Source organism: Nomascus leucogenys, chromosome 2, assembly GCF_006542625.1.
Source record: "Nomascus leucogenys isolate Asia chromosome 2, Asia_NLE_v1, whole genome shotgun sequence".
Lineage (NCBI taxonomy): Eukaryota > Metazoa > Chordata > Mammalia > Primates > Hylobatidae > Nomascus > Nomascus leucogenys.
Genome location: NC_044382.1, coordinates 149,629,913 through 149,644,298, shown reverse-complemented (window position 1 = coordinate 149,644,298; position 14,386 = coordinate 149,629,913). Strand labels below are relative to the sequence as shown.

The 14,386-nt window shown below is 44.3% G+C and overlaps 1 protein-coding gene across 2 annotated transcripts in view; it reads right to left on the bottom strand.

The window, feature by feature from the left end:
- CDH13 (cadherin 13) overlaps positions 1–14,386 on the bottom strand; it is a 1,172,242-nt gene that overhangs the window by 295,706 nt on the left and 862,150 nt on the right. For both annotated transcript variants that reach the window (XM_003272479.3, XM_004087455.3), the window contains one exon: positions 5,126–5,304. In XM_003272479.3, the coding sequence (XP_003272527.1) occupies positions 5,126–5,304 (179 nt within the window). The remainder of the gene's footprint in view (positions 1–5,125; positions 5,305–14,386) is intronic.

Here is a 14,386-nt window from a genome sequence, read left to right as displayed (position 1 = left end):
TATGTACATTTTCACGGGCAGACTATCACTTTCCCTAGATTATCTGGAAGATAATAGATAATAAGGTAAAGGCAAATTCAAACAAAGACAGAAAAGTGCTCAGCTCAAACCCCTTAAAAAGACTAATGATGCTTTCTCAATGCAAATGTTAAGGTTGCTTTTTATGAGTCTATTTTGGAAACTACTTCGATTAAAAAAGAAAAAAAAAAACCCTGACCATTAGCTACTCTGAGTAGTTGCAAACTGTGGCTGTGTTCAGAAAGCTGGCAGATTCCAGCAGATGAATTTCAGTCTAGCAGCCAAGATGATCAACTAAATAAAACATTTATCAAACATTAGAGACCTTTATCTGATTTTATTTTGTAGTGCAGCCAGACATAGTTTAAAAACATAGACACAGATGCCAGAAATGAGGGGCTAAGTATGGCTATAGAAAATAATAAAACAGTGCCCCAAATGAACCCAATTTCATTTACTAGAATATATGGCTCTTATTTTCTGCAAACATTTCCCCAAACACTTAAGCAAGAGGCACAGATACTCCCGTCCATCCTATTCACCCAGTGGACCAAGGCACTATTTCTTAAAGCAGTTCCTGCTGAAGGTAAACATAAAGTGAATAAATTAGATTACCAGATGATTGCAAAAGGGTAAGACTAAGCTTTCAACTATAATAAAGTAACTTCCTCTGTTTATATATCCATGCTAGAATGTGGATCCTGCAGAATGTTCTGAGATAATACAAACTTAAGGAACACAGGTCATCCACTCATCCACACTCACAACCTGGCAGATCTTTATCCAGTGCCTATTATTTATCTGGTGCTATATTTGGCAATGGGAATAGAGAGACAGAACAGAAATCCAAGGTCCCTTTCTTCCAGAAGCGTACGTTCTGGTAGGGTTTTCCAAACAAGTAAATGGATGAGCTTGTAATGGAAAATGCACATGTCTTGGGGAAACTTGACATCTATTAACGCTGACCTTAAGATATGGAAGGGGAAGAAATGGCCACTTCACCTGCTTTCAAGCCAGTGTGAATCACGCTCTCTTCCTCACATCCTTCCCACCTTTCATCTCTCAACAAATATTTCTTTGAGCATCTCTCATGTGCTAGGTGCTGGCAATAGATCATGGGCAAGCCAAACATCATCCCACAAATTTCATGTTTGAGCATTGACTATGGTGAGTGCAGGCAGATAGGCCATAGACTCTTTCAATAATAGTGGCTGCCAATCCTTGGAGCAGGAGAGGAGCAGATTAGATGAGTGCACCTGCCTCAGTTGGCTCCACAAGAGACATCCTGGGAGGGGAGGAGAGTGGGAAGAAGAAAGGAGGACAAACAAAGTGACAACATAGTAAGGATCATTTCTCCACTGCCCTACATGACTATCCTCAATTACAAGCCTTGTTACAAAGTAAATCTGTAAAAGGCAGGGAAGATGATTAGGTAGGCAGATTCAAAGAAAATTCCCAGTGCCTGCCACTTCCCACTTATCTTGTATCATCTGCCTCTCCCTTGGTTAAACACTTCCTGCTGGGGTCCTCCTTGGTAGATGCACTTAAGAAAGGAAATTGACTAAATGGAAAATAAAGATGAAAAATTGTTATTGTGTCAACTTAGCTCGTGTCACCCAATGGGATTCCAGAGCATCCACTCCCAACAAGCCAGGAAACACACGTTTGATTTGTCCCTCATTCAGGTGACAGCCAGAGGTGCTGGTGAGCTCTCTGTGTGTGTGTGTGTGTGTGTCTGTGTGTGTGTGTGGTTTCTGCAGCTCCTGCTCTTGAAGGAGTTTGTGACAGAACTGCCCTCACTATATTCATTGTTCCAACATGCAATTTGAGATACTGCGAGTGAAGACAGGAGACAAGGTAACAAACCTTAAAATCAACTTGAATCATCTCAAAGTCCACAGGGTCCCAAATGGGATACTTTCTTAAATGAATGCTGCAAAACTCTGTATTAAATGTTTTTTCGGCCCAGCTGGTTGAGAAGTAGACTTTAAAACCACACCTAACACAGGCCTTCTCAGAAGGTCTTCAGAAATAATAATAATAATAAAATCCCACAAATCTACTGAAGAAAGTATCACATCCATGTGAATCCTACAAAAAGTGCCAAGTCTCAGTGAGAGGAAAACATTGCAAACTCTGGGAAACTCCACTGGACGTCTGATGTGCAAATTTTTTACCCTCAAAGACAAGAACCTGGAGTCACGTTCCACCTCCTCAGCAAACATGCTGAAGTGAAGCTTATCACAGCACAAGGAAATAGCCAAGGCTTGCCTAAATTTAGGGACATTTCTTTCCTTTGGATTGCACTGATGTTGCCTGGATCAGCAATGAACTCTGGAAACCCTCACAGAAGAGTGACACTCTTTATTCATTTTCACTGATTTTCTAATTTTGGATAAATTGAGTTGATCTTTTTTGGGGGGCTGTTGATGTTTTGTGACTAGAAATGCTTAATTCAACTTCCATAATTACATACTTATTACAACTTAATGAAAGCCCAAATGAAAAGATCATGAGCTGGAAACACATTTGTCCCCTAAAATAAACTTTAAAAATGGGATAATTTACTACATTATCACTTTGATTTATAAATAGAGACTTATAAAATATTTTCTCCCAGAACAAAGAGAAGCTGAAATGGAGAAATCACCATGCTTCATCTTTTCCCTGTGAAAGGATCTTGCGAGAAGCTTTGGGAGCATTAAAGATTATAGGAAAGCTGGCATGTGTGTGTGTGTGTGTGCACTTGCACACACGTGCTGGGGGGGGAACAGAGAGCCTTGGGAAGTCATCACTGGCCTCCAAAAGAAGAAAATATGTCAGTCATAAAAATAGGGAGCATTGGCTGGGCGCGGTGGCTCAGCCCTGTAATCCCAGCACACTGGGAGGCCAAGGTGGGCAGATCACCTAAGGTCAGGAGTTTGGGACCAGCCTGACCAATATGGTGAAACCCCATCTCTACTAAAAATATAAAAATTAGCCAGGTGTAGTGGCAGGCACCTGTAGTCCCAGCTACTCGGGAGGCTGAGACAGGAGAAGTGCTTCAACCTGGGAAGTGGAGGTTGCATTGAGCTGAGATTGTGCCACTGCACTCCAGCCTGGGTGACAGAGCAAGACTCTGTCTCATAAAATAAAATAAAATAAAATAAAAAAATAAAAAAAATAGGGAGGATTGGAAAGAGAACGGGAGATGAAATGAATGCAATGGACTCATTACTTTTTCTACTTCCCTATTCTTTAACTAGAAACAATTACATTTTCCAAAGGACAATCAGAGTTTCAATGCAAATTTCTCTCTCTCTCCCTTTCAATAATTACCTATTTCTAGCTTCTGTTTCTCACCGCTTATGTAAGATCTTAGTTTTCTTTCCATCACTTTTTCCTTTTATTTCCCTCTATGCGAACAAACATATAATTAGGATTTTTAGAAGTACTTCAACCACGCTAGGCAGTAGAAATACAAACATGCATGTGATCACAGTCTCCGGTGTCAAGAAACGTACAGTCAAGGCCATTGTTGCCCAGGAGAACCTCCTGGGGTGATGAAAGTGTTCTAGGTCTGCAATGCCCAGTACAATAGCCACCAACCACATATGACTGCTGAGCACTTGAGATGTGGCTCATGTGACTGTGAAGCTGATTTTTACAGCTTGATTTCAATTAATATACTTTAAAATTGCAATAACCCCATGTGACTAGTGGTTACTGTATTAGACAATTCAGGTCTAGACCAGGAGAAAGAGAATCTTCTTCAGAGACAAATGACAACCTAATTAGCACATGCCAACTGCTATATGATGGCTACAGGCAAGAGTAGTCAGAGATGGGAGGAAGAACAAGACTGTGGAAGAATTAGGTGGATGAGGACAGCTTCTTAGAGGGGGTTGACCTAATCTAGCATCTCTTGAGAAACTATAGCACATAAGAGAGGAGAAAGCAGAGGAAACAACATACCGAACCATGCATTTAGTTCATCAAAAACACTGACTGGGAAATGCACAGAGCCCCTGAGAGAAGCCCAGCAGTTACATGGAGCAGATGGTTCTTACAGAAGGTCAAAGACAACTCCAGGGCCCCACGCCCGTGGGATGATGTCAGGAGCAGGGAATTCCAGAATGGGAGCAGGTTTAGGGTGGATGGAGAATGAAGGATGGGTAGGAATCCACGAGTTGCTTTAAGGATGCTGTGTTTGGAGGGCTGCGAGGGTCTTCTACTTAAAGTAGCTTATGGTCAGCTACAGGGTGGACCACAAACTCAGGAAAGGGCAGGGCCAGAGGGGCCCATGCAGGTAGAAACGTAATCGAGGTGGGAGCACATGTCCCGTCTGAAGGGGACAGCATCACACCTCACACCACTGATGATGCACATGTGGAAAGTGGACCTGATGTCTCCAGGATTTCTGATTTCCACAAAAACTGGAAATTGGCATTTTTAAAACAGAAATGTGAAATCTAAGTATTTTAATATGACAACTAATTCTAAAAGCTGTAAAACACTATGGGCAACACGAAAGAGCAGGTATGTGGACTGACTGGTCCAGGGGTCACCTGTTTGTGACATGTGACCCAGGAGATGGGGGAGATTTCACGGAGAAAGCCTAAAGGGATGAGAACAGAGATGGAGGAAGAGAGGGGTTCAAGGGGGAATGCAGGGGGAATGCAGGACGCCTGCAGCAAAGGGTTGGAGAAAGGAGTCATGGCCATTTGACAGTGCAACAAGGACAACCTCTGTGATCTTGGATGAAGCCACCTCTCCTCTCTTCCCTGCCTTCCCTCGTCCTTCCCTCTCCCTTATAGCATTAAAGCAGGGGCTAGAGGCAGAGTCTAGAATCACCAGGGCCTAGAGAATAAGTGGCTTTTGAGGAAATAGACATCAGGTTGAGTGAATACAAACACTTCCAGGCGCTTTAGCCTTTTAAAGCACATGTTTTCTTGGGTCACATAATATCCCATTTCCCTTTATAGATTTTCCCCACCAAAACATGGTAAACACCTCATTTCTGCCTTTACAGTATAAAAAAAACCATTGACCGGAGCCGCACATCATCCCTTGCATGAAAGCCACATTCTATTCTCGTGAAAAAGAAGGTGTATTCTTTTCAGCTCACCTCTCTGTCCAGCAGCGCAGGTGACACAACAGTGACAATGTCTCCTTTCTCAGGATCGATGTAGAACATGTTGGGAGACGGCTTGTCAGGTGTCTGCTGACGGATATTATACCGCAGGAGGGCATTATCGGTGGCTGGGTCATCTGCATCAAAGGCTGTCATCCGCATCACTGTGGTCCCTACCGGGGCAAGACAGAAAGGCAGGGAATAGTTATTAATGGGTCAGCAACGGCCAGAGCCCCTTCCCCACCTGGGCAATAGGAATGCAGCACGGTGCCAATCACTTTCCAAATTAAAAAAGAAAAGTATTTCCCAAGCTTTGCTCTGTTTCAGCTTTTCTTCCTCCTTCCCTCTCTGTTCCATTCTGTGAAAAGACCTGAAATAAAGAAAAAAACATCTTTGCTGTTCAGCAGAGTGACTGCTTAATTTTTCCCTCTGGTGATACACTGTTTATTTTCAGGGGCTTTCATTCCACTGTGGATGTGGCTTTGTGACAGGGATATTCATTTTTTTTTTCTTTTTTTGAGACAGAGTCTCGCTCTGTCACCCAAGCCAGAGTGCAGTGGCGTGATCTTGGCTCACTGCAACCTCCGCCTCCCAGGTTCCAGTGATTCTCCTGCCTCAGCCTCCTAAGTTGCTGGGATTACAGTTGTGTGTCACCACGCCCAGTTAATTTTTGTACTTTTGGTATAAATGGGGTTTAACCATTTTGGCCAGGCTTGTCTTGAACTCCTGACCTCAGGTGATCCACCTGCCTTGGCCTCCAAGGGTGCTGGGATTACAAGATTACACCTAGCTATGACCTTCATTTTTAAAGCTCTTACTGCATGCCAACTGCATGTGCCTGGGCTGGGTGTTGGGGAAACAGGAGTACAAAGAGGCATATTCCTCGGTGTGCAGGAGCTCAGAAATTAGTAGAAGAGATAAACATATAACAAACAATAAGACTTATCAGGCACATTGAGAGAGGGCATTATGAATACAGAGATGAACAACCTCATCTAGTCTGGGGTTTGCACAAAGGTGTCTGATGCGGACATGTAAGAAGAGAGTAGGAAGGAACAAGTAGAAGGGACCTCAAAGCAAAAAGACATTCCAGTTAAAGGGAACGAGAGCAAACATGAATGTGTACCTACTATGTAGCAGCCATGTTATTTTAGGGACTTCCAATATAAAATGAGGGTAACACGGTTGGGTTCACTCACAAACAAGCAAGAGTCACGCAAAGAGGACCTGATTCTATAACAAGCATGTGGAGTGTTTGATTACATCAATGATTGATAAGGGTGTCAGATAATGGGTCTTCCTCACATGCAGCTGATATAAAGGGAAACTGGTACATCCATTGCAAAGGACCATTGGGCAGAAAAGAGTAAAAACAATGCCTTCACCTCTTTGGCATCTGCTTTCAGAAATAACTACACATGTCCACAAGGGATCTGTGCAAAGAAATTTCTAGCCGAATTATCTGTCAAGGTGAAAAATTTGGAAACAGCCTAGCTGTTCATCAACAGGGGAATTGCTAAAATGATAATATTCTCACACTGACATATTTTGCAGCAGCTTAAAAAGATTGTAGATCTAATGGATTCTAATGTGGGAAACTCTTCAAGATATATTATTTAGTAAAAATGTCAGGTTGAGGAATGTTCGGGGTTCAGCACCAGAATGGAACATTCTTTTTGTTTTTTATTATTATACTTTAAGTTTTAGGGTACATGTGCACAACGTGCAGGTTAGTTACATATGCATACATGTGCCATGTTGGTGTGCTGAACCCAGTAACTCGTCATTTAACATTAGGTATATCTCCAAATGCTATCCCTCCCCCATCCCCCGGCCCCAAAACAGGCCCCAGTGTGTGATGTTCCCCTTCCTATGTCCATGTGTTCTCACTGTTCAATTCACATCTATGAGTCAGAACATGTGGTGTTTGGTTTTTTGTCCTTGCTACAGTTTGCTGAGAATGATGGTTTCCAGCTTCATCCACGTCCCTACAAAGGACATGAACTCATCCTTTTTTACGGCTGCATAGTATTCCATGGTATATATGAGCTACATTTTCTTAATCCAGTCTATCATTGTTGGACATTTGGGTTGGTTCCAAGTCTTTGCTATTGTGAATAGCGCCACAATAAACATACGTGTGCATGTGTCCTTGTAGCAGCATGATTTATAATCCTTTGGGTATATACCCAGTAATGGGATTGCTCAAATGGTATTTCTAGTTCTAGATCTCTGAGGAATCACCACAGCCACACTGACTTCCTCTTGGCCCATGCAGCCCCCTTGCCTTTGGATGGCAGCAGAAACAACATGGTTCTGCTTCCCATTGACCTCGTCATGGAATCAGCATTCTCAAACAGTGGTCTAGGCAGCCACTTGAAGTATATGGAAACTGATGTGAAATGTGGCGTATTTTAACTTTCGTTACCTACAGGATAAGGTGATATCATTTTTGTAAACTTGCTTAAACACAGAACATGCCACAATACTTTATTCACATGTTTTACAGGTACAGTTTATAAGTGCATAGAATGAGGTCTATGAGGAGAACTTCTCTCTGGTGATGATGGTTAAATCTGGAGAAGAAGAGAGGGGATTGGGATTTGGCATGGTCATTGGGAAAGATGATGGCCTCATCTATAACATTTTGTTTATTTTTACGAGGTGAATGTATTGCTTTGGCAATTAAAATTTAATTTACAAAGAGCATAATTATAAGTACCAATAAAAACATGCCTGCTGGTTTTGGTGATTGATGACAGCAATTGTATTGCTATCACATTTGGATTAGGGCATCCTGCCTAACCATAACTTTTTATCCCAATAGACTCTTCTACAAATATAAGGCCCCGTCTTCTGATTTTAAATCTGTCCGGACTCACAAAGTGTGACCTAACTGGAAGAGATCAAAGCCGCAGATGTATATTCATCAAAGCAGCAGGAATAGTCATACAAAGAAAACACTGAAGCCTAAAGGAAAGATAGAATTCATCTGGTTTACCACCACCCAGAATTCCTTTCCCTTCCATAGCAATGCTTCTCTAATCATCAAAGCCAGTTTCGTCTCACCACTGGAATCAGATTATCAGCCATTAGGCCTGATGGATCAGACAAACAAGGAAGATCTGGCCACCCTCAAGGTCGGATTGATTTGTTAAGCAGTCTCAGTTATTTTCACCAATGGTGCCATCCAGCCACATGCTTCAAGGTGCACTTCCTATCCGCCTTGTTTCTTTGCCCTGTGAGATGGTCTCAGGGAAAGCATCAAGGTTCAGCACCAGAAAAGAACACTCTTGGCCCATGCAGCCCCCTTGCCGCTGGAAGAAAGCAGGAACAACATGACTCTGTCTCCCATTGACCATGCTACAGAATCAGTGTTATCAAACAGTGGTGTAGGCAGCCCCTCACAGTCTATGGAAACTGATGCGAAATGTGACACATTAACACTCCTGATCTAGGCAAACTTGAGGATATCCCCATCAGAAATCAGAGGCAGATTTCAGGCCTGCCATCTTACCCAGGGACATGCTGTAGGAGCTCTGGGTGGCCAAAGACATAAAGGGAGGCCTTAACCCCATTAATTCCACACCAGTCTCCAGTTAAGTACACTTGACCCAGGGCCTTGCACTTAGTTAATGTCTAATGAATGCTTGATTGATTGGATTTGTGCCCTATGTAATCTGCCTTTAATTGAAGTCATAGAGGGTATAAAAATGAAGTCATCATGGCTTGCAACTGACATATGCATTAAAATGATCAGAGGAAGAAAAAAAAAGACCTCTCAGGTTGATGAGTCTTTAGTTTTCACCAGGAAATTCACTGAAGATATCTTTTTGTTTACAGATTTGATAACACAGTGTAACACAAAATTATCCTGGGATATTCCCAAGCATACACAGAAAGTGCTTTTTATTTTAATGGATTGTTAGGGAACAAGTGAACTTGGTCTTAAGCCCCGTGTTTGTCTTAACCCAGATACGAATGCATCACTGGATTTACTTTGGAGGAAATCGCACCTCTGTGGCAACTGCATTGTGCCTAAGTCATGTAAATAGGTTTGCAGCATTGAAGACAACGACTCTGAGGTGACATGACATATCTGGGTTCGAATCTTTACAAGCTGTGTGACCACGGCCACATTATTCATCTCTCTCTGAGCCTCAGTTTCCCCGCTTTCAACATTCCCCTTTGGTTGCTGTGAGGATTTCATGGGATGACCTCTTTCAAGAACTTGGTATGGTGCCTAGTACATTCGTGTTCAGAGAAGAAGCCTTGTATTATCAAACTCTGTCCTGGGTTCTGAGCCAATTATGGCAGTGCAGGCAAAGGCCTCAAATACAGGAGACTAGGATTAAGTTGTCCAAAGAATGTGGGACAAAGGGTGGCAGGACAGCCCTCTCTCTCACCCGGCCCCTTCTCCTTTGCACCCTGCCCATGGTCGTAGTGTGCAGATCTGGGTTTCTACTGTGGATATCACGACAACCCTCAACACACACGCACGTGCACACACACATTCTGTAGTCTACACCATGTCTCCACATGGTCCTCCAGTCAGCCTCTAAGAGCAGGCTTTACTCTGAACCGCAACCTATCTGCTGAGTGCAATGCTTGGCTCTCGCCAGTACCTCCCCTGGAGGCTGGATCATGGTTTCCTTACTTCTGTGTTCTGCAAAGGCTGGATAAACTTCCTAAACCAGCATTCCCTAAATTGGTTCCGAGGAACTCTGGCTCCATAGATTCAGTAGAGAAACAGATTTGGGAAATATGTGACAAACACCACAAAGCAGGGTTTCCCAGGAGGACTTTTCAGTGCCTTTATTAAGCACGCTTACAGCATCAATCTCCAAGACAGGGTGGACTCTGAGGCACTCACCAAACTTTGCTATTGATGGAACCTCTTTATTTCAGAACTGTCTATCTTTTTGTGATGGGCCACATGGTTCTAGATGTGAGCTCCTGGAGGGTATAGACTGTTTTGTTCATTTTGTATGCCCAGTATCTGACATGCGGTAGGTCCTCATCAGTGTTCTTTGAGTTGAATTGCCTTCTTGCCATTCGCTGTAGTGTTGCCTCATTCCACACTGACCAGAGCCACCAGTACCCTGTCTTCAAAGAAGAATGAACAACTGAGCAACTTGCCTGGAGATTTTTCACAACTGCCTCTGAGCTCCCTGTTCAGTGTGCCTTGGAGGTTCTTGCTGGAATGGGATTCCTGGGTCACACACCAATGCTATGCCCAGGGCTGACATGCAGCAGGTGGGCATCAGTGCACCTGCTCCAATTGCCTGTGAGTGATGCCTGTGCCTCTCCTCCTACGCAGTCCCACACACTGCACTCCATGTCCACCTCTTTGTTTTCACCAGCCCAGACAGCTTCCCATCCAGGCTTGTGTTTCCAGACAGCAGAGAAAGGATAATTATATGATAGACACGCATTGGGGCTTCCACACAGTACATTTCTGTCTTTTCCCCCATCACAATACTCTCCTGAGTGTCAAAATAAATTATAATCACCCTGTCACTCCCTGAGCCAGATGAACTAGCAGCAGCTCCTCCAAAGGGGGAATAAAACATCCCAGGTTGCTGGTTGAAAGTCTTAAGTTGGGCCATCATTTTCTTTTGTTGAAGGACATGGCCGCCAGCCTGACAGGCTGATGAACAAGCGTGATCGCTTCCTTGTGGCCAGGAAGCCCCTTCCTCTTGACTGCAGCTCTCTGATTAAAGCAAGTGCCGCCTGGTTTCTTGACCTTAAAAGCAAGCTTTGAAGTTTTGCTTTCCTGTGACTTCAAGCATGGCCAAGCCCTTGAGAAAGGAGAGCACAGATCTTAGACTGACGGGGGGTTTTTGGCCAGCCACAAGGATGGGGATGCTCTAAAAGACAGTGACAAAATTATTCTGTTCTTTTTTTTTTTTTTTTTTTTTTTTGAGACGGAGTCTCGCTCTGTCGCCCAGGCTGGAGTGCAGTGGCACAATCTTGGCTCACTGCAAGCTCCGCCTCCCGGGTTCACGCCATTCTCCTGCCTCCACCTCTCCGAGTAGTTGGGACTACAGGCGCCCGCCACCATGCCCGGCTAATTTTTTGTATTTTTAGTAGAGATGGGGTTTCACCGTGGTCTCGATCTCCTGACCTCGTGATCCGCCCGCCTCGGCCTCCCAAAGTGCTGGGATTACAAGCGTGAGCCACCGCGCCCGGCAATTATTCTGTTCTTAACATTTCTTTGACTCCATCCCTAAACATTTACTTTGCCTGATTAAAAAGTGTCAGGCTCATTTTTGACAAAATGCTATTCTTATAAGTGAATCATGTATTCAGACATAGACATTCAGATCTATATTCAGCACTGGATTTCTGATAGCACCGTTAGGGCAACTGTGTGCTTTCCAGGGAGAAGTGTGATATTAAAGCAAAAATGAGTAGAGATGGCAGATGTCACCAGGTGAACCGCTTTGATGTGACAAAATGGCACATCACTGTCAAGCATCAAACTCAAGAGAGGAGGCAGTGAGTTCTAATTCCACTCAAACGATGGTTTCTGTGACCGAATGATCTAATAGTTGTGCTTCAAAAGGAGAATGTGGTCATGGATCCTGCACTGCACAACATTACTTGTGTGTTTGCCCCTGTATCAGAAGACAAGCCTTAGACCAGCAGCAGTTTATGGTGCTTACCCAGGTGAGACAGATGTAGAAGCTGCTATTTTAAATTCTAGCATTTTGGGGTATATCTAGTTGGAATGATTCTCATTGGAAACTAAATTTCCAGTGAAGATTCTTCAGTTTGAAGGGGTTTTGGGCCTCCTGGTTCCAAATGAGAGCCAGATAGTTCTCCCAGGGCTGAGGGGATTCCAGGACAGTGCTGGGCAAACCAGAATGAGGTGGTCACTCTGCAGGCCAAGTTTTGCTTTCAGATGTAGACACACCTCTTGTCATGAGCAGCACACTGCCAATGTGAGAATTATTGCAAATGTGACTTTAGTGCCTGGGACACAGCCTACAGCCATTCACTCAACTCACCGCTCCAAACACACCAATCTAAAATTGCTTCCTGACCAAGCAAGTGGACATGAGCCAGTTCTCTCCTAACAGTCCCCAACAGCAAAGAAACAGACCTTGGTGTCCAAAACCAAAGCAGAACCAAGCCAGTGGCCTGGCTGAGGACCTGGGCTGTCTAGTTTTGAAACCTGGCCTCACCTGCTGGGCTTCTCTGGGCAGTTAAGCTCCAACTTTTTTTGTTGTTGTTTGAGAAAGGATCTGCCCTGTCACCCAGGTTGGAGCGCAGTGGTGTGATCACAGCTCACTGCAGCCTTGACCTCCAAGGCTCAAGTGATCCTCCCACCTCAGCCTCCCAATTAGCCGGGACTATAGGTGCACATCACTATGCCTGGCTAATTTTTGTAGAGATGGGGTTTTGCCATGTTGCCTGGGCTGGTCTTGAGCCCCTGGAGTCAAGTGATCTGCCCACCTTGGCCTAATCTCTTGTATTTCCATTAACACCTTCCCCCAATAATATTTTTAGACATTTTTTCTACTTGACACCCTCTCACGCCCTCACAAAATGTTAATTCTATAGAATACCATATATCTATTTATGTGCTATGGCCCCTTGCAGGGCACAAACCATTGTAATATCTAATGCATCTAATGTGATAAACCCCTCTCTCCTAATGACCAATTTTCTCTCCCTTAGAAGTAATATTACCCCCTTTGAGAATGCACAAATTAGTCTATATAAAGTCCAATGCCAGGAGGATGCTAAGTAATGGAGAAATGTAAGGTTTTTTTGTTTTTGTTGGAGACAGAGTCTCACTCAGTCAACCAGGCTGGAGTGCAGTGGCACAATCTCGGCTCACTGCAAGCTCCGCCTCCCGGCTTCATGCCATTCTCCTGCCTCAGCCTCCTGAGTAGCTGGGACTACAGGCGTCCGCCACTATGCCCGGCTATTTTTTTGGTATTTTTAGCAGAGACGGGGTTTCCCCATGTTAGCGAAGATGGTCTCGATCTCCTGAACTCGTGATCCACCCAGCTTGGCCTCCCAAAGTGCTGGGATTACAGGCGTGAACCACCACGCCCAGCAGAGAAATGTACATTTTATTGTTATTTTTATTGACTCTCACAATTTAGAACTCAGTTCTGCGAGGACCCACTGCTAAGTGCAATTATGACGAGGGAAATGTCTTGTGGAACCCAACTCCTTAGGGTTTAAGACATACTGCTTCTAGGACTCACTCTCAGGATCTATAGAAGCAGGAGTTACTTAAAATCTCATTAGGAAACAATTTCTTTCTTCCATTAGACAAGCCTAGACCACTTCTGTTGAGTGCACGCATGCATGCATCCCCTTCCTCTGGTCTTGTCGACATTCTTGAGTAGAAAGCAATTGATAGAGAAACTGTCGAATGACTAGTTGAAGAAAGATAACCAACCAACCTGATAGGGATCCAGAGGCAGCCCACGTTTGGCAGGGCATGCGTTCCTGGAAAGCCACCCATGTGATCAGTTGTAAATAACGTCTCATTTTCCCACTGACTTACATTTGCATTTCAGACTGGCTTTATTTTCATTTCAGGGGATGTCCAATTGGAAGCCACTCCTCATCATTCAGCGTTTTTTCTTTCTTTCTTTCTTTTTTTGCTCATCTTCAAAACACTCTACCGGCCAGCCAGGTGGGAGAAGGAGGTTGGCTCTCAGTTCTGGGTGTGAAGACTGTTAAAGAAATCCCTGCCCCTGTACTCTTAGGGTAGGAGGATGGAACTGCAGAGTGGCATAGAAAAGAGGTGATTCCAGTCCAATTTTGGGGAAAAGAGAAGAGGGAAGCAGGCTTAGGCCTAAGGCAAGGTCTGGGAGATTTGGCTTCGTAATCCTTGCTCCTTTGGGGGCTCTTCCCTCGGTTGCCCAGTTATCCAGGGGTTGTCATTCACCAGCACAAGGACCCCTCCCACATTTTCATATGGTGGCCCAGCTGTGCATTTGATCCAGAAAGTGCTTGACAATGTGAGTTTTGATGAAGATGCTGCTGACCTTTGGTCAGTCGTCTGACAGGAGCCTAGTCCCACTGGCCTCGAAGGTGGGACTCTCTGTGGTCAGAGTGGGAGCTGGGCCAGGAGTGAGAAGCTCACCTACTCACCCAGTGCCCATACAGGTAGCTTCACATGATTAAATGCTCTCAAGACAATCGGGAGAGGTGGGGATGGTGGCAAACTGGAGCATGTGCCTCCTGCCTCAGGCGGCAGCTGCCTTTTAGCTCAAAGGAATTACT